Source organism: Erythrolamprus reginae, chromosome 2, assembly GCF_031021105.1.
Source record: "Erythrolamprus reginae isolate rEryReg1 chromosome 2, rEryReg1.hap1, whole genome shotgun sequence".
Taxonomy (NCBI): domain Eukaryota; kingdom Metazoa; phylum Chordata; class Lepidosauria; order Squamata; family Dipsadidae; genus Erythrolamprus; species Erythrolamprus reginae.
In genome coordinates, this window is record NC_091951.1 from 228,135,401 (window position 1) to 228,159,124 (window position 23,724).

At 40.7% G+C, this 23,724-nt stretch overlaps 1 protein-coding gene across 3 annotated transcripts in view; it reads left to right on the top strand.

Moving 5' to 3' along the window:
- Positions 1–13,333, top strand: part of LOC139162114 (LDL receptor repeat-containing protein egg-1-like) — a 50,794-nt gene extending 37,461 nt beyond the window's left edge. For 2 of the 3 annotated variants that reach the window (XM_070742151.1, XM_070742152.1), the window contains 6 exons: positions 1,896–2,024; positions 3,872–3,979; positions 6,555–6,791; positions 8,998–9,535; positions 11,629–11,740; positions 12,839–13,333. In XM_070742151.1, the coding sequence (XP_070598252.1) occupies positions 1,970–2,024; positions 3,872–3,979; positions 6,555–6,791; positions 8,998–9,535; positions 11,629–11,740; positions 12,839–12,883 (1,095 nt within the window). In that variant the 5' untranslated portion in view covers positions 1,896–1,969 and the 3' untranslated portion in view covers positions 12,884–13,333. Of the gene's footprint in view, positions 1–753; positions 1,254–1,895; positions 2,025–3,871; positions 3,980–6,554; positions 6,792–8,997; positions 9,536–11,628; positions 11,741–12,838 lie in introns of those variants that run through there. The other variant, XM_070742150.1, reaches the window with a different exon arrangement.
- The last annotated feature ends 10,391 nt before the right edge of the window (positions 13,334–23,724 follow it).

A 23,724-nucleotide genomic window follows, 5' to 3' on the forward strand; every position in this document is an offset into this window, starting at 1 on the left:
ATGGATTGACTGAGAGGTATGTGCGTGTTGCCAAGGAGGCTTTAAGAAGGGCTGGCCCAGGGGAAGTGCAAGAGCACTTAGATGAATTCCTATTGGCTCAACATATAACCCCAAATGCCACAAGCCGTAGAAGCCCTGCTGAAATTCTTATGGGCAGGAAACTCAGGTCTACTTTAGATAGATTGCACCCCATGTTCTGTACAACTAATGTTATGCCTGTTGATTCTGAGAGACACATGTTTATTGGGCAGTGTGTATTTGCTAAGAATTTTGACAAAGGCCTTAATTGGCTCAAAGGGACTGTACTGCAACAAAAAGCTCCAAAAACTTTTGAAATATTGTTACACGATGGCCGAGTTTGGACTAGGCACATCGACCATCTGCGTAAATGCCCTGAATCCGAACTGGATAGGACTGCAGAAATTCCAACAGGAAACAACGCAACACCAGCCGAAATCGAATTGGAAATGGACTCACCACTTCGTTGCAGCTCGCCCAGCCCATCGACCTTCCCTACGACAGCCGAGAACGATGTGGTGCCCACTTGTTCTGTTCCAGAGACTGGAGCTCAGCTAGGCCCACTGGAGGTCCCAGAAGGAACCAACGATCCGACATCCTTCCCCGCCAACAGCGGAGATCCAAATGAACTGCGTAGGTCAGCCAGGACAATACAAAGACCGCAGCGATTGGCTGACTATGTCACATGGCTCTCTGTGTAATTGTATGGTTTTTTTATCTGAAAAGGGAGGGGTGTTAAATACTCTGTTTATGCCTGAGGTAACTGTTACTAGGGAAAATATGCTAATAGCCAGCGCCTGATTGGTTAAGGCGCTGACAGCTTGTTTTGGGCGGGAGAAAAAATAGTATAAATACAGCCGGTTTTCCCTTGCCCAGCTGAGACGTGTTCCAGCTGATTGTCACTTGCAAAAAGAGCTTAAATAAAGAACCGTCTCGTAGCTGTGTCTCAAGACTCTTCAATAAATATGCATCTGTCCAAGTGGCAGCCTCAGAAGGCAAATATAGGCACGTGGTACTTAGCGATGGTCTTTACAACCCAACCACAGTGGTGGTCCATCCCCCAACTGCATCCATGTGCATTGTGGATTTAGGTGGTGAACACGGCCTACCCGATCCCATGATAGAATGTGCTGCTATGGATGGGAGTAGGCGGAGAATAATCTGGAGGAGATCCCTGATCCCTGTGGGTTTAACAATAGTGGATGCTGGCACTTGGCTCTATTGGGCTGACCAAGGTAAGCAGTCTAATGTGTGGATCAAATTCTCTGGGTTCAGCTCGTTTCCCTAGCACATGAAACAAAACTGGCCATACTCCTAGACTAGTACATGTTCTTCTTTTTTAATAGTACTTTTATTAAGAATTGTAATCACAATAACAAAAACTAATACAAACAGCAAAAAACCTTAACGAATAATAAAAGGTGCAAAAAAGAAAGGGAGAAATGGAAAAAAATAAGAGAGTTAGAAAACAAATATAAAAATGACTTCCCGCATTCTATACAATTTAAGTAACTTTTATCCCCTTCTCTTAAAATGCAACCAATGATGCCTTCTGGCCATATCCAATATCTTATCTGTAATCAAATCCATTCGAAATCTCATAATTTCTGTCCTGTTTCAAGAAAAGTTCATAAAGGATGATGATGATGATGATGATGATGATGATGATGATGATTAATATTATTATTATTTATATTAATATTATTATTTATATTATTATTATATTACTATTACTATTACTATTATTAATTGGATTTATATCCTGCCCCTCTCCAGTGATATCAAAGATAACATATCTATTTCATTTTGATCAAACATCTTGTGCAATTCCTTCTTCCTATTGTATTACTTTGCTAACTAGGCTCTTTTTCCTATAGCCAAAGGTTCCGTGGAAAGCATTCGTCTAGATGGCTCCGGGCACAGAATCATTGAGGGAGGACTACATGGCCTTATGCTCTTCGCAATAGGGGATGGAATGATGTTCTGGACAACAGCAACACGCAGTCGTAAGCAAGCTTAAGCTAACGCAAACCCTATAGGACAGTGATTGCAAACTTATGGCACGGGTGCCACAGGTGGCACATGGAGCCATATCTGCTGGCACGCGAGCCCTTGCCCTAGCTCAGCTCCAACGTGCATGTGGTTGTCAGCGAACTGATTTTTGGCTCACACAGAGGCTCTGGGAGGGTGTTTTTAGCTTCCAGAGAGCCTCCAAGGGGATGGGGGAGAGCATTTTTACCCTCCCCCAGCTCCAGGGAAGCCTGCAGAGGACGAAACACCAGCCTACTGGGCCCACCAGAAGTTTGGAAACAGGCCATTTCCGGCCTCCAGAGGCCCTCGGCGGAGGGAGCTGTTTTGACCTCCCCAAGCATTGAATTATGGGTGTGGGCACTCACGTGTATGCAATAGCGCGCGCGCACAGTCTTAAGGCACCTGAGGAAAAAAAGGTTTGCCATCACTGCTATAGGAATTCCCAAGGAAGGGGGAAGCACTCTGTCACCGATAGCAGTAGCACTTAACGCTTTATGGTGCTTTACAGCCCTCTCTAAGCGGTTTGAAGAGACGAGTATATTGCCCCCAACAATCTGAGTCCTCATTTTACTCACCTTGGAAGGATGGAAAGGCTGAATCAACTTTGAGCCTACTGAGATTCGAACTGCCAAATTGCAGTCAGCCGGAGTCAGGAGAAACAGCTTGCAGTACTACACTCTAACCACAGCGCCACCATAGCTCAATCCTAATGTATTAAGCAGTTTGTCACTTGGGACATTTACTTGAGTCAGAACAATGACATGTCACAGAATCAAGGGAAACAGATATCAGGTTTTTATGTCAAGACTTACACAATGAATATTTTGTGAGTTCAGATTCAAAACCTGCCTCCAGCCATATTAATACAATACAGTGACACCTCGTCTTACGAACCCCTCGTCATACGAACTTTTTGAGATACAAACCTGGAGTTTAAGATTTTTTCGCCTCTTCTTCCCAACTATTTTCACCTTATGAACCCGCTGCTGCCGCTGGGATACCCCACCTCTGGACTTCTGTTGCCAGCTGAAGAGCCCGTTTTCGCAATGGTGGGATTCCCTTGAGGCTCCCCTCCATGGGAAACCCCACCTCTGGATTTTGCGATGCTGCAGGGAAATCCCAGCAGGGGAATCCCACCAGTGCGAAAACGGGCACTTTGGCTGGCAACGGAAGTCTGGAGGTGGGGTATATATTATTGGCAAGTGTTCATTTAATGTTCAGTGTTTAGTCTAGTTATTAGCCTGTTATAATGTAATGTGATAAAGATAGTCCTCAACTTACAACAGTAAGTTGTAAGTTAGTTTAGTGACCACTCAAAGTTACGACGACATTTAAAAACTTGACTTGTGGCAGTTTTTCACACTTGTTGCAACATCCTCATGGGTCACATGATTAAAATTCAGATCCTCCTTGCCAACTGACTTATATTTATGATGGTTGCAGTGCCCCAGAGTCATGTGATCAGATGTTGTGACCTCCTGACAAGCAAAGTCAGTGGGGAAGCGGGGAAGTTAATAACTGCTTTACTACCTTAACAACTGCAGTGATTCACTTAACAACTGTGGCAAGAAAGGTCATAAAATGCGGCAACAATCACTTAAAAATGGTCTCTCCTATTCACAGAAATTTTGGGTTCAATTGTGGTAATAAGTTGAGAACTACTGGTATTGTATCCCAATAGAAATTAATAGGTTCTAGCCAGTGGCAAAATTGATAATATTTGATAATAATCAAGTGTTATGTGGTATTTTGTAAATTGATAGCAATCCTCTGTGTAGCAGCAAAATGTTTTCTCAAATCTGATTACATTTTTTCCTAACAGGTGCAATAAAGGTGTGGTATAGTCCACAGGAAATAGTAGAAAACTGGTGGTTTCAAACAAAACAGAAACTTGTGGATATAAAGATCTACAGCAAACTATACCAACAAGGTAAAGTTCATTATAACTTTGAGAAGTCATAGGGCAGGGGGGTCAAACTCAAGGCCTGTGGGCCAGATCCAACCCACGAGGCAGTGGAAGTGATGTGCCAGTGCCTGGAAGCTGTTGGGGCCTGGATGGGTGTCAACAAACTCAAACTCAACCTGCATAAGATGGAGTGGCTGCGGGTTTTGCCTCCCAAGGACAATTCCGTCCATAACCCTGGGGGGGGATTATTGACCCCCTCCGAGAGAGTTCGCAACTTGGGCGTCCTCCTCGATCCACAGCTCACATTAGAGAAACATCTTTTAGCTGTGGCGAGGGGGGGGTTGCCCAGGTTCGCCTGGTGCACCAGTTGCGGCCCTATTTGGACCGGGAGTCACTGCTCACAGTCACTCATGCCCTCATCACCTCGAGACTCGACTACTGTAATGCTCTCTACATGGGGCTACCTTTGAAGAGTGTTCGGAAACTTCAGATCATGCAGAATGCGGCCACAAGAGCTATCGTGGGGCTTCCCAGATTCGCCCACGTTTCTACAACACTCCGTGGCCTGTACTGGCTGCCGATCAGTTTCCGGTCACAATTCAAAGTGTTGGTCATCAACTATAAAGCCCTTCATGGCACCGGACCAGGGTATCTACGAGACCGCCTTCTGCCGCACGAATCCCAGTGACCGGTTAGGTCCCACAGAGTTGGTCTCCTCCGGGTCCTGTCAACTAAACAATGTTGTTTGGCGGGCCCCAGAGGAAGAGCCTTCTCTGTGGCGGCTCCGACCCTCTGGAATCAGCTCCCTCCAGAGATTAGAACTGCCCCCACCCTCCTTGCCTTTCGTAAACTCCTTAAAACCCACCTCTGTCGTCAGGCATGGAGGAACTGAAACATCTCCCCCTGCCTATGTAGTTTTTTATGTATGATACGACTGTATGTATGTTTTTTATATATTGGGGTTTATTGCTTTTTAGCCTTTTTAAATGTATTATTGTTATTTTAGATTCTAACTATTAGATTTGTTATTATATATTGTTTTTATCATTGCTGTAAGCCGCCCCGAGTTTACGGAGAGGGGCGGCATACAAATCTAATTAATAATAATAATAATAATAATAATAATAATAATAATAATAATACTTAGATGTGGACCATGGGGCTGCCCTGAAAACAGCAAAGGACTGGCCCACGGTGCTTGTGGCAGCGAAAATGGGCTCCCGAGTTCTGTTTTCAACTGCCATGGTCTCCTGCAATGTTCTGCCAGTGAATGGCAATGCGGCCCTTCCAAGCTCCATTTTTACCGACAGAGCATTGCAGGAGGCTGGCAGTCAAAAACCTCAGGAGTCTGTTTGCACTGACACAGCACTTGGGACATCAGAGGCGCCCCGACACGAGTGATGTCAAGCTGGCCATGCCTGCCCTAGCCACGCCCACCCTGGCTCCCCCGAGGTCAAACATAACCCTGATGCAACCTTAATGAAATTAAGTTTGATACCGCCATCATCGTGGGATACTTGGACTACATTGCCCAATACCATTCTTTGGTACCTTTTTGGCAAAGTAAAAGTTTTAAGTTTTAGACCTACCAAAAGTGGGATGTTCTCTAAGCATCAATCCTGAACAAGGATGTAACTGCCATTGTTTGGATTGAGAGCCTCTCTCTCCCCTAGGCATATAGGCTAAGTGAGACCCTCCTGGAAAACATACTGTCTGGAAAAAGATTGACTATTTCATATATTGACTTATTCTAGGTGTTGAAATTGGTGAGGTGGTGTCAGAATATCTCCCCAAGCCAACAGCATGCCAGCCAGATTGCCAAGTAATTGCTTCCTTGTTGTTATTGTTAGTTGCAAAGTCATGTCCAACCCACCGCAACCCTCCAGGCCTTCCTGTCCTCTACCATCCCCCCCACAGAGACCATTGAAGCTCCTGCTATCTATGTTAGCATTCCAATTAACATCTGAACAATAAATCAGAGTCGAAACCTTGGCCTCCTTCTGTTCTGCCTGACTGGCTCAGGCAATGCGTAATAGTCCAAGGAAAAGAAATCAAACACACACATGCTCTGCTAATCAGCAAACTTGTATTAAATAAACAAAAAAGGGTTACTCAAAACAGTTCTTAGTGTCCAAAAGCAATGATAGTGCTTCAGCCTGACAGACTGCTTCAGTGAGTCCATCCAGCCAGTTCATTCTCTGTAATTCCCATTCTTCTTTTGCCCTCAAGCTTTCTCAGCATTAGGCTCTTCTCCAGTGAGTCCTTTCTTCTCATTAGGTAGCCAGAATATTTGAGTTTCATCTTCAGGAGCTGGCCTTCTAAAGAGCAGCCAGGATTGATCTCCTCCAAGGCTGACCGGTTTGATCGCCTTGCAATCTAAGGCAGTGTTTCCCAACCTTGGCAACTTGAAGATATCTGGACTTCAACTCCCAGATTTCCCCAGCCAGCGAATTATGGGAGTTGAAGTCCAGATATCTTCAAGTTGCCAAGGTTGGGAAACACTGATCTAAGGGACTCACAAGAGTCCCTTCCTTGCTTTATCATGTTCTGCAGTGGGAAACAGAACTGAAGCAATTATTTTCTGTCTTGTGGTTTCCAGGGAGGAATGGTTGTTCGGAAAAGCACGGGGGATGCAGTCAGATCTGTTTACCAAATCCGCATGGACGAAGCTGCTGGTGCACCACCGGGTACATTTTAGAACGCAGTACTCTGTGCATCAAAGCCGTGAAATGCTCGGAGCCTTTTCATGCCTGCTTGGACCACACCAAATGCATTGTAAAAGAGCAAGTCTGTGATGGGAATCTTGATTGCCAAGATGGATCTGATGAGATGAATTGTGAGTATGAAAACCTGTATTGAAACAATCAGAGAGATGAATGCAACAGAAACAGCTCATTAATACCTGAAGGATGGATAGCTGTTGTTGAAATGGATTTTTGTTAAATGTTAAAAATCAATTGTTTATTTAACACAAATGCTTTTTATAAACTTCTGAATGTTGGATAGGCTGATTGCATTTACTGAAATAAGGTGCTTTCCCTAGTACTATACAAACAAATGCATATCAGCTCTCCTCGGCTCTCCATGCATAATTTAAGCAGCTTCATGTATATCCACATTAACGTTTTTGAAATCATAGTGACTTGAAATCATCATAATCATTTTGAAATCACAAGACTTCTTTTCTTGTTTTTTTTAAAAAAGGTTTAAGTTATCTAAAATTTAGATTCTAAATAATCAGAGCGTTAATAATTTATACAATAGTTCTATAATGTAGCACCTGCCTTTTACGACAATGTAATGAAACAGTAATTTAAAAGTAAAAGCAGGAGAAGGATATTCACATTAGAAGGGTGCACTTACTACAAAACGGGGTTTGAAAATAAATGGCTATTTCATAAAATAGCCTGCTTTAATTCAGTGACCATTTCAAAGTAAAATCCACACCTTCTATGACTACCAGCTTGGGGAAACAACAAATGGCTGTAGTTTCCACGTAACAATAGTTACTCAGAAATTAATAGGGGATTCGCGCATCAGATTTTTAAACCTCCCATCAAATTTCCCGGTTCAAGTTGTTTTGTTTTGTTTTTGTATCAAATGTCTAAAATAGTACATTAGTCAAATCTAAACATACTGTGTGACATGTTTAAATTACATAGTCATTTTTGTTCCTCTCCCTGGAAATTGTAGCCATATAAACAAGGGATTAACATCTCTCAACATTCAGTATCATATTTAAAAATGCAGTTCTCTGCAATTTTTTCAGAAAGGTAGAGTGATGCCAATATAATATGAAAAAAGGGATCAAATCAAAATCAGATCTTTTTTTTTCACCATCCTGGACCAGCACAAATAATTAAACATTAAAATAAAACAGAACAGAACCAAACAGAACAAGGCATAGAAATAGATTGCAGTTGATGGTAAAAAAAAATAAATCAGTGAGTCACATTGGATGGCTTAGAAGTCAAATTAATTAAATTAAATTAAAATCAATAGGTGGTCAAGGTCTGCCTAATTTTACAGACAGTATAACAAAATTTAGCTACCTTCAATCATATTAATCCAACCATAACAGTTTTACATAAAAATGATCAGAGTTTCCAGGATATTTAGTCAGGTAAGGTGTTATGAGTCTGAATCTCTATAGAAGGGACAATAAAAGGAATGAAGGAAAATAAACTTCAGTGAAAGGTGATCACATCTGAACTGGGGAAGTCAGTTTGTCAAACTAGCTGAAATGCAAGCATTGCCTATTTTTAAAGGTTATATGTATGCCACCATACACCTTTATTTATCAGACAATGAAAGTGTGATGGCTTAGCTTTTAGTTTTTTTAACTTTAGGAGCCTCCTGACCCCCGAACTAAATTTAGGCAGCTCATAATCTAAAAATAATAAAAACACAATACAGAAGGAAACAAGATGGAATTCAGTTGCTCAATATAAAAAATATATACATTAAAAACACATCCAACAAGGGGTTCCACCACTTTAACCAAATGCCTTGGAGAAGAACCGGTGGGTCTTCAGCACTTTAGAGAACATCAAACATGGAAGGAGTCCACAGGTTTCAGGTGAGATCTTGTTCCAGAGGGACAAGTAGACACATTCCCTGGGTACCAGTAGGTGGCACTGTTTAATTGAAAGAACCCTGAACGTGCTGCCTTAGCTGGTATGTACCATCTAAGCCAGTGTTTCCCAACCCTGTCAACTTCAAGATATCTGGACTTCAACTCCCAGAATTCCACAGCCAGCATTTGCTGGCTGGGGAATTCTGGGAGTTGAAGTCCAGATATATTTAAATTGCCAAGGTTGGGAAACACTGGATCTAAGCAACAGAATAGGACAGTTTTTCCACTAACCTGGACCTGTCCCTATGCCCTACACCTAACTTTTGAGTAGGCATTATAGGGGTTTTGGGGGGAGGAAACCCAGCTAACTCTTTCTGTTAAGAACCTTTGGCCAGCTGCAAAACATTCAACCTTGATTCTGCTGTACTCAGAAGTGATGTATGTAAATGATGTTCTCTACTGACAGGTCACTACATTGTCAATAAACCCCAGGCAATAACTCCATCCTGGACAACACAGCTGCCAACAAAACCCTTCCATGAAAAGAAAACTCTGGCACCCATCAAAATCCACACAAAGAAACCTGTCATTAAAAAGGCTCACGTGCAACCACAGACAAAACACAAGAGTACTACTGTTACTGTCTCTAAAAGTGCAACAACAACTACTACTACGCAGATCCGTACTTCAAGAAGAAGGCAAAAACCTACACGACCTGCAGCAGGGATATGGCAACACCCCTCTCTGGTGCAGGGGGTCAAACAAAATGGCTTAGGGTCACATGCTTGTAACAGTGACACCTGCAACATGAGAGGAGACTGTACTGTGGAAAACCATAGAATAAGGTGCAGTTGCATGTTGGGATATAGTGGTGACTACTGCGAAAAAGAGAAACCAAGGTCTATGGCTGGTTCCGTTGTTTTGAGTATCATTACTGTCTTACTACTTGTTATGGGACCTGCAGGGATCTTTATCTACTTTCGGAGGCAAAGATCACGTCTAAGGTAAGCTTGGTTATCCTCTTTCCTTCTTTCAAATTAACCCATGTTCAGTGGGGAAAATAGGCAGGTGCAATACATTTCTCTGCTTCCAGATCTATCTTGGAATTAATGTCTGTTTTTCTGTATTTCCCCTTTGAAGGACTAACATTTTGGGATTAACGACAATTGGTGTTTGACGTTAGAGTGTAATTCTACTAACCGTAACTTCGTCACTCTCTTTTTATTTTTATTTATTTATTTTATTTATTTTGTCAAACAATTATAAGGTGGTAATTTGTACAAATAAAACATTAGATAAGTAATGATAAAAAAGTAACAAAAGAAGACAATAGGACAGGGATGGTAGGCACAGTGGTGCGCTTATGCACGCCCCTTACAGACCTCTTAGAAAGGGGGAGAGGTCGATTGTAGATAGTCTAAGGTTAAAGGTTTTGGGGTTAGAAGTAGAAACCACAGAATCAGGTAGTGCATTCCAGGCGTTGGTTACTCTGTTGCTGAAGTCGTATTTTTTTGCAGTCAATTTTGGAGCGGTTGATATTTAGTTTAAATCAATTTCGTGCTCGTATGTTGTTGCAGTTGAAGGTGAAGTAGTCATTAACAGGTAGGACATTTTGGTATATGATTTTATGAACTACAATTAAGTCGGAACGGACACGACGGAGTTGTAAGTTGTCTATTCTATACAATGCTTACTGTATTTATATTGCATTTTTCTGCAATTTAAAATAAATTGTACTACCTTGCTCTATTGGTCAAGTGAATCCTGCCTGATAAGATTCTTCACATGTGCTACCGATTGCATTTTTAGTCCTACTTGAGTAGATATTCATCTAGTTAGGAGTGCATTTGCTGCTAGAAAGTATGACGCTATAAATTTGGAGGTAGACCACCCAGCAAGCAGAAAGTTATACTAAGCATTATGAAGACTAAATAGGCCTGAGATTGTCTGTTGAAGCTCTTGGAATGCTATCTAATTCAAAACCCAGTCCTATCCAGTCAGTATACTTGCACTTAGAGCATATACACCAAAGACAAATTCCTTGTGTGTCCAATCACACTTGGCCAATAAAGAATTCTACTGTACTGTACTGTATTCTACCCTACCCTACCCTATTCTACTCTATTCTATTCTATTTTCAGGTGACTGTTGACTTATGACAATAAACGTTTAGTTTCATGTTGAATGTGACCCATGTATCTGAGGGGCCTAGGAGGCAAGGTTTTTCTGTCACGGCACCTATCCTATAGAATTCAATATAGGAGATTCAACAGACCCCAACCTTGTTAGACTTTGAAGACTTTGAAGTCCTGACTGTTCACTCAGGTCCAAGATGTTAGCTGAGTTTTTCCTAGGAATAGAATAGAATAAGGTGGATTTCTAGAGGCAAGCTGTTCCACTGGTTAATTGTCCTCACTGTTAAGAAGTTTCTCCCTAATTCCAGGTTGCTTCTCTCTTTGTTGAGTTTCCAACCATTATTTCTTGTCTTGCCCATTGGTGCTTTGGAGAATAATTTGACCCCTTATTCTTTGTGGCGGCCCTTCAAATACTGGAATATTGTTATCATGTCACCCTAATTCTTTTTTTTTTAGATTAACCAAACCCAAATCCTGAAGTTGTTCTTCCTATGTTTTAGTCTCCAGATGACATGAGATTTAGTCTCATCTTAGTTGCTCTTCTCTGAACTTTCTCCGAAGTCTCAACATCTTTTTTGTAGTATGGTGACCAAAATCGGTAGCAATATTCCAGCTGTGATCTTACTAGGGTTTTTATAAAACAGTACTGATCTTGATTCTGTGCCTCTGTTTATACAGGAGGTGTTGCCTATGTTGGTATGCCTCAACTGTGTGTTTCGCTGTTCTTGATCTTTGGTTATTTTTGCTGTTGAACACATTGTAGTTCATGGAGTATTGACCTATGTGTAGGACTATGAAGGTATCTTGAAATAAACAACAACTATGGTCTTTATGAGGCAGTTGCCAACATGATATTGGAAATGTGGTAATGGGACTAATGCTAATGTAAAATTACAACTCTGAAAAACAACCTGGCATTTAAACTGTTGTACACATTAGAATTCTGTCTCTCTTTCTCAAAGGGCATCCAGTACGGAATCTGATAAAACATTGGCCATCTACCAGAAGGATAACCAATCTGACAGCTTTGTTGAAGATGAAACGTGCATCAATGCTGCTTATGACCCAGGCCAGGTAACAGCTTCTAACATTTTAAAGTCTTATTTCAGTCCCAAGCACATACACTTGGTAGCTTTCTCTATAATCTTGAATGAATTATAGCACCTTTATATTTAAATATAATTTAAATAATTTACTGCGGTCAGGAAGTAGGGAAAGCAAGTAGAATGCTTGGCTGCATAGCTAGAGGTATAACAAGCAGGAAGAGGGAGATTGTGATCCCACTGTATAGAGCGCTGGTGAGACCACATTTGAAATACTGTGTTCAGTTCTGGAGACCTCACCTACAAAAAGATATTGACAAAATTGAACGGGTCCAAAGACGGGCTACAAGAATGGTGGAAGTTCTTAAGCATAAAACGTATCAGGAAAGACTTAATGAACTCAATCTGTATAGTCTGGAGGACAGAAGGGAAAGGGGGGACATGATCGAAACATTTAAATATGTTAAAGGGTTAAATAAGGTCCGGGAGGGAAGTGTTTTTAATAGGAAAGTGAACACAAGAACAAGGGGGCACAAACTGAGGTGAGTTGGGGGAAAGATCAGAAGCAACATGAGAAAATATTGTTTTACTGAAAGAGTAGTAGATGCTTGGAACAAACTTCCAGCAGCCGTGGTTGGCAAATCCACAGTAACTGAATTTAAACATGCCTGAGATAAACATATATCCATCCTAAGATAAAATGTAGGAAATAGTACAAGAGCAGACTACATGGACCATGAGGTCTTTTTCTGCCGTCAATCTTCTATGTTTCTAAATATTTAAATATAATTTATAAATTTATAACATAATTTAAATATTTGAATATAATTTAAAATCAAGGATAGTAACCTGTGTGCAGTTTTTTTGAGTTGAAAAGTTTTAGAATCACAACCTTTCTTTCCCTATAGAAATTGATTTTGAGACTGATTGAAGGATAGTTTGCTATTTAAATTAACTGTGTCTTATTTTGCAAAGCTGGTAGAGTTTCTTTATAGATTGTGCTTGATTAGATAAAACGAGCATGCAAACACACACCCTGGCTGCAGGATCTTGCAAAATGAAGGAAAAAAATCTAAACAGGCAAAGAATATAATATAAAATGTTGACTTTTGGTTTTTCCCCCCAATAGGAAATGGTAACTCCTCTGACGACAAAGACAAGCACAGATTTGTAAGAAAAACGAACTATGTGAACTATAAACCTTTTTTCCAGCTGGAAACCAGCGATTGTGCAGAATTTCAGAATGGGAATTTCTCAATGTCGTATTTATTATATTAACACTCAGTCTTTTACTGTTCATTTTAAATAGCATTTTTAAAAGCTATTTAAATAGCCTTTAAAAAGCCAGCTGAAAGTAGCAAACATGGAGAGATTCTGCTGATAGCATGAGTTGGATTCTGGTTTTACAGTGAGGTGGAGACCCAGTGAAATGAATTGCAATCACTTCTAGAGGCCAAACGGCGTATCTGGATCTAGTCCTCAACTAGCAGCACTTACCCAGTTGGCAAGCTGTATAGTACTATGCCTAGAGTCACATATCAGCTTTGCAAATAAAGGATGATATATGATTGTATGAAAAACCGAATGCAAAATAAAAACTTTGGCTCAAATGATTTTAAGATCCTACAAGAATTCAGCCCTTTGAATGATATGATTTGTGTCCCAGACCTGCTAAATTTTACTAATCCCTCTTTCACAGGCTTTTATGAATTCATGAATTTAGATGCAAGACGCAATGCAAAGCATCTCTTGTGATTTTTCCCTTTCATTAAAATATCAAATAGCATTTCCTTTCATTTTTGCAGGTGTATTTTTTTGGAAAGATTTATATTTACACTGGTCGCTACTTTCCATTCTCCCTTAATGGTTTACTGTGGATTAAGTGGAAAATTCTTTGAAAAATTCCGTTTTCCCTCTACTGAATAGATTGTAGCATAGTTTCCCCCCCCCTGCTTGTATGCATATGGATTCTGTTGACTAAAAAGGTTCTAACATTTCTATTTAGAGATAAGGCTATATATGTGTATGTGTGTGTGTGTGTGTGTGTGTTTGTATAGCCGGAACAACACTTTTTGGCTGGTAGAACCTGGTCTTCCTTTCTCTTTTCTTCTTAGAGCCTTTGGCACTGAGTAGCATTGTCCCATCATGAAATCTTGGGTGGGTTTTCCAGTTCTTCCACTAATGACTGCTTCATGGCTCTTCATTGAATTAGCAACATTCCTGGGAATTTTTGCCTAGGCCAACTCAGGATCATCATGTAGCATTGCTCTTTATAATATCTTTAAAAGCTTATAATGTGCAGAAGAATAGGTGATTTGGTAAATGAAGAAGAGGGGATTTTTCTCTCCAACTTTATTATCAATCCATAGCAGCATCAAACTACACAGTTGGTAGAAGATTGTAAAGCATTGCCAGGAGGGGGGGAATATGGAAGAAAACACCACATTTCAAACATAAATACTCTAGAAAATGTCCAGAGATACTTTACTAGAAGAGCCCTCCACTGCTCTTCTCGCAACAGAATACCCTATGCAACTAGACATACAATCCTAGGTTTAGAAAACTTAGAACTACATCATCTAAAACACGACCTAAGCATAGCCCATAAAATCATCTGCTACAATGTCCTTCCTGTCAACAGCTACTTCAGCTTCAATCACAAAAACACTCGAGCACACAACAGATACAAACTTCGACTGCCTGAAATACGACTTTAGTAACCGAGTAGTTGATGCATGGAACTCACTACCAGACTCTGTAGTATCATCACCTAACCCCCAAAACTTTACCCTTAGACTATCCACTGTTGACCTCCTAAGAGGTCAGTAAGGGGCGTGCATAAGTACACCAGAGTGCCTTCCATCCCCTCTCCTAATGTTTCTCTTTTACTAGTATCATGAATATAAATATTATTATATCTTTGTATACTACCAATACGTACTCAACAAAATAAACAAACAAATGAATAAAATACTTCGTGGGGGCATTACCGGAAGTAGGATTTTCACCCTGGGTTGACCCTAATAAAGTAGCATCAGTGTCATACTCAGCATGTATAGTTTCTCCTATGAAACCAGCCTTGCCTGTGAAAGTACACAACTATATATTTGAAGAGCTTACACCATCCAATTAAATGTTCTTTATTGGAAAAAGGCATAAAAGTGTATCTGCCCTGCCCTTTCCTTTGTGTACAAGATGCTTTCAAAGTATAAGAACAGTTCCAGAGTTCACTTCCTTATTGACTTACTGTTGTTATCATGGGACCATCGGTTGCTTGGTATGGAAATAGGCAACAATCATTAGAGAATCTTTTCATGATCAGTATTTATATACTTTATTTTATTTTTATTATTTATTTATTTATTTTGTCGAACGTATAGGATTGTAGTTTGTATAAGCATAACATAAGTAGTAAATAATGATAAAAGAAGACAATAGGACAGGGACGGTAGGCACAATGGTATGCTTATGCACGCAGTGTGATGGAAGTTATCCTGTTCTACTCAAACATGTTTTGTAAGTGCACTGCTATTAGAGTACTGGTCTTTTCCAGTCATGTGAGGTGGCTTGGGAGCTGCACTGTGTTGGTATTACAACTTTAGTACATTTCCAATGCTAATGTCCATCTATTGATTGTCTTGCTAAGTAGTCCTCCCTCTGGAGCATGAATGAATAGATTAGAATTGTTACTGTTTTAACGCTGAGATAAACCCCATCCATGTAAAATTGTTAAGATTGTTTTACTATCAAGGAAGTGCTGTTTTAATACTTCATCATTGTCCACACCCACCTTGCTCCTGGGATACAAATGCAAATGTTGGTTTAAGCAAAGCACAGTAAACAGAAAGAAAGGATTAGTCTTAGTCCTTAGCTCCCAGTGACCAATTAGAGCCCACAGGGTTGGCTTTCTTTGGGTCCCGTCGACTAAGCAATGTTGGCTGGTAGGGCCGTGGGGAAGGGCCTTCTCTGTGGTAACACCAGCTCTCTGGAACCATCTACCTCCCAAGATCCATACTGCTCCCACCCTACTGGCTTTCCGAAAAGCCTTGAAAACCTGGCTTTGCTGGCAGGCCTGGAGACTGTGAGCAATTGATGCCACTTTATTTCTGGCCATAGTGAGATTGTATGACATGGTATGATTCTAATAATGGAATTTAAAACTTTTTAAATATTATTTTTATTATTGTAAGCCACCCAGAGTCCTTTGGGAGTGGACGGCATAAAAAATAAGTAAGTAAGTAAGTAAGTGAGTAAGTAAGTGAGTAAGTAAGTAAGTAAGTAAGTAAACAAGTCCTTAGTCCTAGCAGAAATGCTGGTTGAGTGTAGTATATTTAGCCTTGCGAGGACTATTCTTAGATATTTTATTCAGTTAGTTAGTTAGTTTGTCAAACATATACGAGATAACAGATATAAGTATATACATGGACATGAACACAGAAAATGAGTATCCTGTTTCCCCGAAAATAAGACAGCGTCTTATATTAATTTTTGCTCCCAAAGATGTGCTACGTCTTATTTTCAGGAGATGTCTTATTTTTTTTTCAGTGAAGAAGAATTCACATTTATTGCTGAACAACAAAAAAAGAACATTCATTATATACTGTACAGTAGTTGTCATCACAAACCAGCATAACCAGACAAACAATCCTATCAAGAATTTCTTACTAGTACCGTACCATTATTTCCATGTACAACCATTATACTTTCTTCAAACATATGTTATATATGTTCTGTTCGGGAATGCTGCAAAACGAAACGTCTCCTACGTCTTATATTAGGCAATTCTATGAAACCTCTCCTATGTCTTACTTTCGGGGGTGACTTATTTTCGGGGAAACAGGGTACAAATAAATGGGGACAATAGGACAGGGATGGTAGGCATGCTGGTGCACTTATGCACGCCCCCTTACAGACCGCTTAGAATGGGGTGAGGTCCACCGTAGATAGTTTAAGGTTAGATCTATGGGGATTTGAGGATGTAACTAGAGAGTCAGGTAGTGCATTCCAGGCATACCAAGACTGTCGTGTGCTATCTCTGGTTTAAAAAGGGTTTAAACCAGTAAGTCACATTAAAAAAAAAAAAACCAGTTGACTGTAGAACTTAGTATGAGCTACTTAGCCATCTTAGCTACTTAACATGGGTTCACTCTCCCAAAAGGAAGGGGAACTCTCCTTGAATACCTGGCCCACAACCCCAGGATTTTTGGGCATGTATTTTTCTCAATCCCATTTTCTATTAGAGGAGTTGATTTAATTAGAGGTGTTTAAATTGGGATTTTTTGTACATGAAACATAGGTGCATTTTTGCCAAGCTATAGGTAATTTCCCCCTTCTCTCAGCCCTTTTCCCTGCCTCTCCTGCCAGAGGATAACCTGATGCTTTTAACAGTGGGCATCTTCTACTATCAAGGCAAAATGATTCTGCGTTACCAACATTTTATTCAGAATTCTTATGAATGAATGAGAGAGACTTATGCCTGTGGTATACGAGGGGCATATTTCAGCTGAGCTGCTATCAGATCCAAAATCCATTGACTTTGGACTCCTGCCAGTTATGTAACTCTAAAAAAAATCTATTAACAACACACAAGGATTCTTTTTGTTTACAAGCATCTGATATCTCCGGGACCGCCTTCTGCCACACAAATCCCAGCGACCGATTAGGTCCCACAGAGTTGGCCTTCTCCGGGTCCCGTCGACTAAACAATGTTGCTTGGGGGGTCCCAGGGGAAGAGCCTTCTCTGTGGCGGCCCCGACTCTCTGGAATCAGCTCCCTCCGGAGATTAGAACTGCCCCCACCCTCCTTGCCTTTCGTAAACTTCTTAAAATCCACCTTTGCCGCCAGGCATGGGGGAATTGAGATATCTCCCCTGGGCCTATACAATTTATGTATGGTATGTTTGTGTGTATGTCTGCTTAATAACGGGTTTTTTTAAATGTTTTTAAATTATTAGATTTGTCATGAATTGTTTTATTGCTGTTGTGAGCCGCCCTGAGTCTGCGGAGAGGGGCGGCATACAAATCTAATAGATAGATAGGTAGGTGGGTAGATAGATAGATAGATAGATAGATAGATAGATAGATAGATAGATAGATAGATAGATAGATAGATAGATAGATAGATAGACAGATGATAGATAGATAGATAGATAGATAGATAGATAGATAGATAGATAGATAGATAGATAGACAGATGATAGATAGATAGATAGATAGATAGATAGATAGATAGATAGATAGATAGATAGATAGATACTACTTTTAATGCTACCCTGGGGTTGGACTAGGAATTACTAAGGGAAGTTGAAAATAATGTGTGTAGCTACAAAAACATGTTTTTCCATAAAGGAAGAAGGCTTTTAAAAAGCAATGAGTATATGGCTGTGATAATGCCTCAGTATTAAAACAAAGGTGATTTTTAGAATTCAACATTTTCTACTTTTACAATTTATATCCATTTTGAAGGTTACAGCCAGATGGCCACGTGAAAGTCCAACCTGAAAGCCTTTGAGGTAGCAGAGGATTAAACTTATCCATTTGTCTATTCTGTGATAGTAACAAGACCAGGAGTCCATGTATTTCTTAGCATTTGAGTGTGAGACAAGTTGAGGAAAGGTGGGAGTGTTATGTGGAGGATCTAAGATGGAGACACACTGCTTATTTTCCATTATTGTGGTTGCCATCCCAAACATGCATACTTTTGTCTAGAAAGCTTACAACTACAACATCTTAAACATGATCTAAGTATTGCCCACAAGATCATATGCTGCAACGTCCTGCCTGTCAACGACTACTTCAGCTTCAACCACAACAACACAAGAGCACACAACAGATACATGCTTAATATTAACCGCTCCAAATTGGACTGTAAAAAATAAGACTTTAGTAATCGAGTTGTCGAAGCATGGAACTCATTGCCGGATTCCGTAGTATCTTCCCCTAACCCACAACATTTTACCCTCAGACTATCCACAGTTGACCTCTCCAGATTCCTAAGAGGTCAATAAGGGGCATGCATATGTACACTAGCGTGCCTCCCGTCCCCTGTCCTATTGTCTCTCCTATATCTCATATCTACTATTTTTCTATTCTGTTCTTCTTATACTACTCTCATTATATCCTCCTATTCTCTAATTGATATATTCTATTCCTAAATTTTCACTTCTATTCTTTCTCTAATATATTTTACTCGAGTATAACCTTTATAACCTTCATTGTGTATTGTTGTGCATTGGACAAAATAAATAAATAAAATAAATAAACAATGCAACTGACTTTATGAAGTCACATGTCTGCAGCACTCTTTTTACTGTCCCTTCTTGGATATGGTTTCTTAATTAAAAGTGGAGGCTTACCTATACCTTCTCCATACTTTGCCTTAACTTGAACCAGTCATTATTTTCAAGTTTTGGGAAGCTGAATATAAAATCCATTACAAGCCAGAAGTGTCAACCACTCTTGCTCCGAAGAACGGAGTTTATCTCTTTATCCCTGGTTTAATCAGCTACAGGGAAAGAAGGAAGTATGATGGCAATCTACTAATCCTTTACAGTGGCATGTAGAGATAAAGTCAATACACTCTGAGCGGAAAAAGGTAGGATTGTGCTGTAAACTCTGATTCCCACCCTACTTTTTGGTGATGCAGACATTAATGATAGTTTGGGGATCCTGCATTTATTTTTATGTGGAGTGTGGGAGCACTTTTGAAGTCAGGCAAGTTAATTCTGGGAACACTATCCATTTTTTCTCTTTTATTCAGGCTCAGTGCAACAGTACTTATCAAATCAGAAGGCTGATCCCCCCCCCCCCCATTTGCCACCTTTTTCCCAGCTTGGGTTTTATATCTATTTTTTAAAAAAAAAAAAAACCAGGGTTTTATATCTATTTTTAAAAAACCCAGCTCTTCTTTCAAGAGAAGACAGGCTTGACTTCTCTTTTTCTTTGATGTTCCAATTCAATGGTGAAAAAAAGTAAGATTCTACATTTAGGCAAGAAAAACCAAATACACAGTTATAGAATACAGTAGATGGCACATGGCTTAATAGTAGTAACTCTGAGACAGATCTTGGAGTTCTAATCACTTAATTATGAGCCAGCAGTGTGCCGCAGCTTCCCAAAAAACCAACATAGTTCTAGGCTGCATTAATAGAGGGATAGAATGGAGATCATGTGAAATGTTAATACCACTTTATAATGCCTTGGTAAGATCATACTTGGAATAATGCATCCAGTTTTGGTTGCTACAATGTAAAAAAAATATATTAAGAGTGCAGAGAAGAGCAACAAAGATGATTAGGGGAGTGGAGGCTAAAATATATAAAGAACATTTGCTGGAATTCAATTTATCTAGTGAAAAAAAGGACTAGGGGTGACATGATAGCAATGTTCTAATATCACAGTGGATGCCACAAAGAATAGGGAGTTGGGCTATTCTCCAAAGCACCTGAAGGCAGGACAAGAAGCCGGGGCCCAGTGGAAAAGCCTTCTCTGTGGTGGCCCCGGCCCTCTGGAACCAACTCCCCCCGGACATTAGAATTGCCCCCACCCTCTTTGCCTTTCGTAAGCTCCTTAAAACCCACCTCTGCCGTCAGGCATGGGGGAACTGAGATATTCTTTCCCCCTAGGCCTTTACAATTCATGTATGGTATGTTTGTATGTATGGATGTTTGGTTTTACAATAAGAGTTTTTTAGTTGTTTTAGTATTGGATTTATATGCTGTTTTTTGTTACTGTTGTTAGCCGCCCCGAGTCTACGGAGAGGGGCAGCATACAAATCCAATAAATAGAATAAAATAAATAAAATAAATAAATAATCAAAGAGAAAAGCAACCTAGAACTTGGGAGAAATTTCCTAACAGAACAATTAATGAGCGGAACACATTGCCTGCAGAAATTGTGAACGCACTGGAAATTTTAAAGAAGAGATTGGACAACTGTTTGTCTAAAATGGTATAGGGTTTCCTGCTTGATCAGGGGGTTGGACTAGAAGACCTTCAAGATCCCTTTCAACTCTGTGATTCTGTTCTGTTCTATGTCTATCCTGTCCTGTCCCTATCCCTCTCCCTATTCTACTCTAGCCAATATTATCGTTCACAGCCACCTTTTTTCTTCTATGATCCTGCACCTGGGAATAAGAATTAGCAGCCAACATTACTTCTGAATCAAGGCTTCCGATCGTGGTGTTAGTGTCTTAGCGACATAGTTGTGGGGTGGGAAGGAAAGAAGTAGGGGGAAGATACCAAAAGTGAGGCCCAAACAGACTTTCTGGGCCTTTCAAAAGGGGGAGAAAAAAGGGGGAAAAGTGTCTTATTCCAGATTTACCTCTTTGCATTTACCAATGATGCTTCCCTGGAGCATCCGGAAGACGAAACAGCCTTTTCCCAAGGCTGAAAATTAGCTGCCCATCATGCGCACGCACACTGAAACTAAAACATGTCTCACGTGCCCTCTGATATGGCTGCATGTGCCACTGTGGACCGTGTGCCATAGGTGGCCATCACAGGCATATATAATAGTACCTTAGTACTTGGCTGCTATAAAAATAATTAAATTTGGTACTTGACGCATTTTGATGCAAAACTTTTGTTGTGGTACTACTACTTGTTTGATACTCGGCATGCAAGCTAGAAGCTGTCAATCTTGGCTGCCTTGTGACTCGCTACCCTTTCTGGCCAAAACAAAGGATCGCTTGTTAAGTCACATGGTTTGCTTTCCACTGGTCATTTTAATACTTATCGCACCTCCCAAAACCAATTAACAACAAATACCGAGGTACCACTATACAGTATTTGTTTTGGTGCCTTTGAATCAGTCTTGACTCCTGACAACTGCCTGGAGATGTCCCTGAGGTTATCTTGGCAAAATTTCAGAAGTGGTTTGCCATTGTCTGCGTCCCAGGGCTGAGAGGGAGTGACTGGCCCAAGGTCATCCAGATGGCTTGGTACTTAAAGAAGGACTAGAACTAAACTTCTAGCTTCTAGTCTAAAGCTTTAAACCCTGCATAAAACTGGTTTTCCTTTTCAGCATAAAAAATTAGACTTTCTGTACCTTTCTTTTAAAATAATCCCAACATTGTTATACAACCCCCCCCCTCTGTGTGTGTATGTGTGTGTGTATGTGTGTGTCTATTTGCCCCAATGCATGACTTCAGAAATTGGAAGACAATTGAACCGCATATGTCCTCATCAAAATAAATATAACTCCTACTGAACCATTATGAAATATGGAAGTCAACTATATAATACAGTACTTTACTATACAATCTGTATAGTCTGGAGGACAGAAGGAAAAGGGGGGACATGTTCTAAACATTTAAATATGTTAAAGGGTCAAATAAGGTCCAGGAGAGAAGTGGTTTTAATAGGAAAGTGAACACAAGAACAAGGGGACACAATCTGAAGTTAGTTGGGGGAAAGATCAAAAGCAACATGAGAAAATATTATTTCACTGAAAGAGTAGTAGATCCTTGGAACAAACTCCCAGCAGACGGGGTAGATACATCCACAGTAACTGAATTTAAACATGCCTGGGATAAACATATATCTATCCTAAGATAAAATACAGAAAATAGTATAAGGGCAGACTAGATGGACCATGAGGTCTTTTTCTGCCGTCAGTCTTCTATGTTTCTATGTTTACAACATAATGAACTAGAGAGGCAGAAAACTTGGCATTAAGGTGCTGATGTCTGTGGGTGAGTGGTGTGCATTGGCCACTGCTGCAGAATCGGCCAGCCAGCTGTTTAGTTGTTGGATAATTAAGGTTAGACTGCATGTTCCTTTCCAGGTTCCTTTTCTCAGTTGTTTTGAGATTTGGAAAAGCCCCACCTTGCATCATTGCAATTGTACAATGCCTGCATTCGAAAAATGTAATAGCTGGTAAAATATTAACATGGCATAACTGCACGGTGTTCACAGAAATAGCACAACACTGGCCCTTTTCTTTTGGGACTTTTGACTGCCCTTTCCACTTACTATATCTTTATATACCGTCTTTTATATTTTATCAAGAAAGCTGGAGACCTTTGCTCGAGGACGCTGAAGGCAGTGGTGGTGCCAGTTCTCATGTCTCTAAAAATGCAAAGTCGCTTCCTAAAGCAGTGTTTCCCAACCTTGGCATCTTGAAGATATTTGGACTTCAACTCCCAGAATTCCCCAGCCACCATTTGCTGGCTGGTGAATTCTGGGAGTTGAAGTCCAAATATCTTCAAGTTGCCAAGGTTGGGAAACACTGTCCTAAAGCTATCACCATCCAGCAGAAACTGATTGCCTTTTGAACTACAGAGGTTTTGACACTGTATTATTTATTCATCGTCCACCACACAATATATAGACACAACACACACACACTTAGCTAAAAGGTGTTTTTGCAAGCAAGAAGCACTTCTTTTCACTTTACTGCACCTTTATTGGTAGAATTCTCAGCCCTTGCATGGTATTTAACTCAGACAACCAAGGACTCAGTAAACAAGAACACAAAATATATCTTAACTCTTGAGTGGAGTGGCGAGGGGGGGATGGATGATCTTCCCTTCTGCTGGGTGTGGTGAGTGGATATTCTTTCGCCTAGAGGGGCTCGGCTCTTGAGGCCGCCTAATACTTGGACAGGGGTGGTTGGCCTCTTGAGGATCCAGGGGTATTGGCAGGGGTGGGCAGCAGGCAGGACAGGGTGGAACGCAGTTCCACCGGGGGAATTGAAGATGTGCGCAGCTCCAGCTGATCAGCGGCTGTCACTTCCTGGATTACTGGTCTCGGCTCAGCTCTCCTTTTTTCCCCTGCTGCTGCTGCTACATCTACACTCCTTGCTTTTTTCCTCTTTCCTCCTTCCTGGACTCGGACGAGCTTCCCTCTCTTCTGCCTGGCTCCCCTCCAGCCTTCCGCGGCCACCTCCCACCTGAGGTGCAAGCAGAAGGCATGGGTGGAAGCGGCGCTGGCAGCATTTATGCTTCTGGCAGCACCGGTTCACCTAGCTACCCAGCCTGAGGCGGTGTGTGTGTGACCCAGGAAGGAGAGCCTGG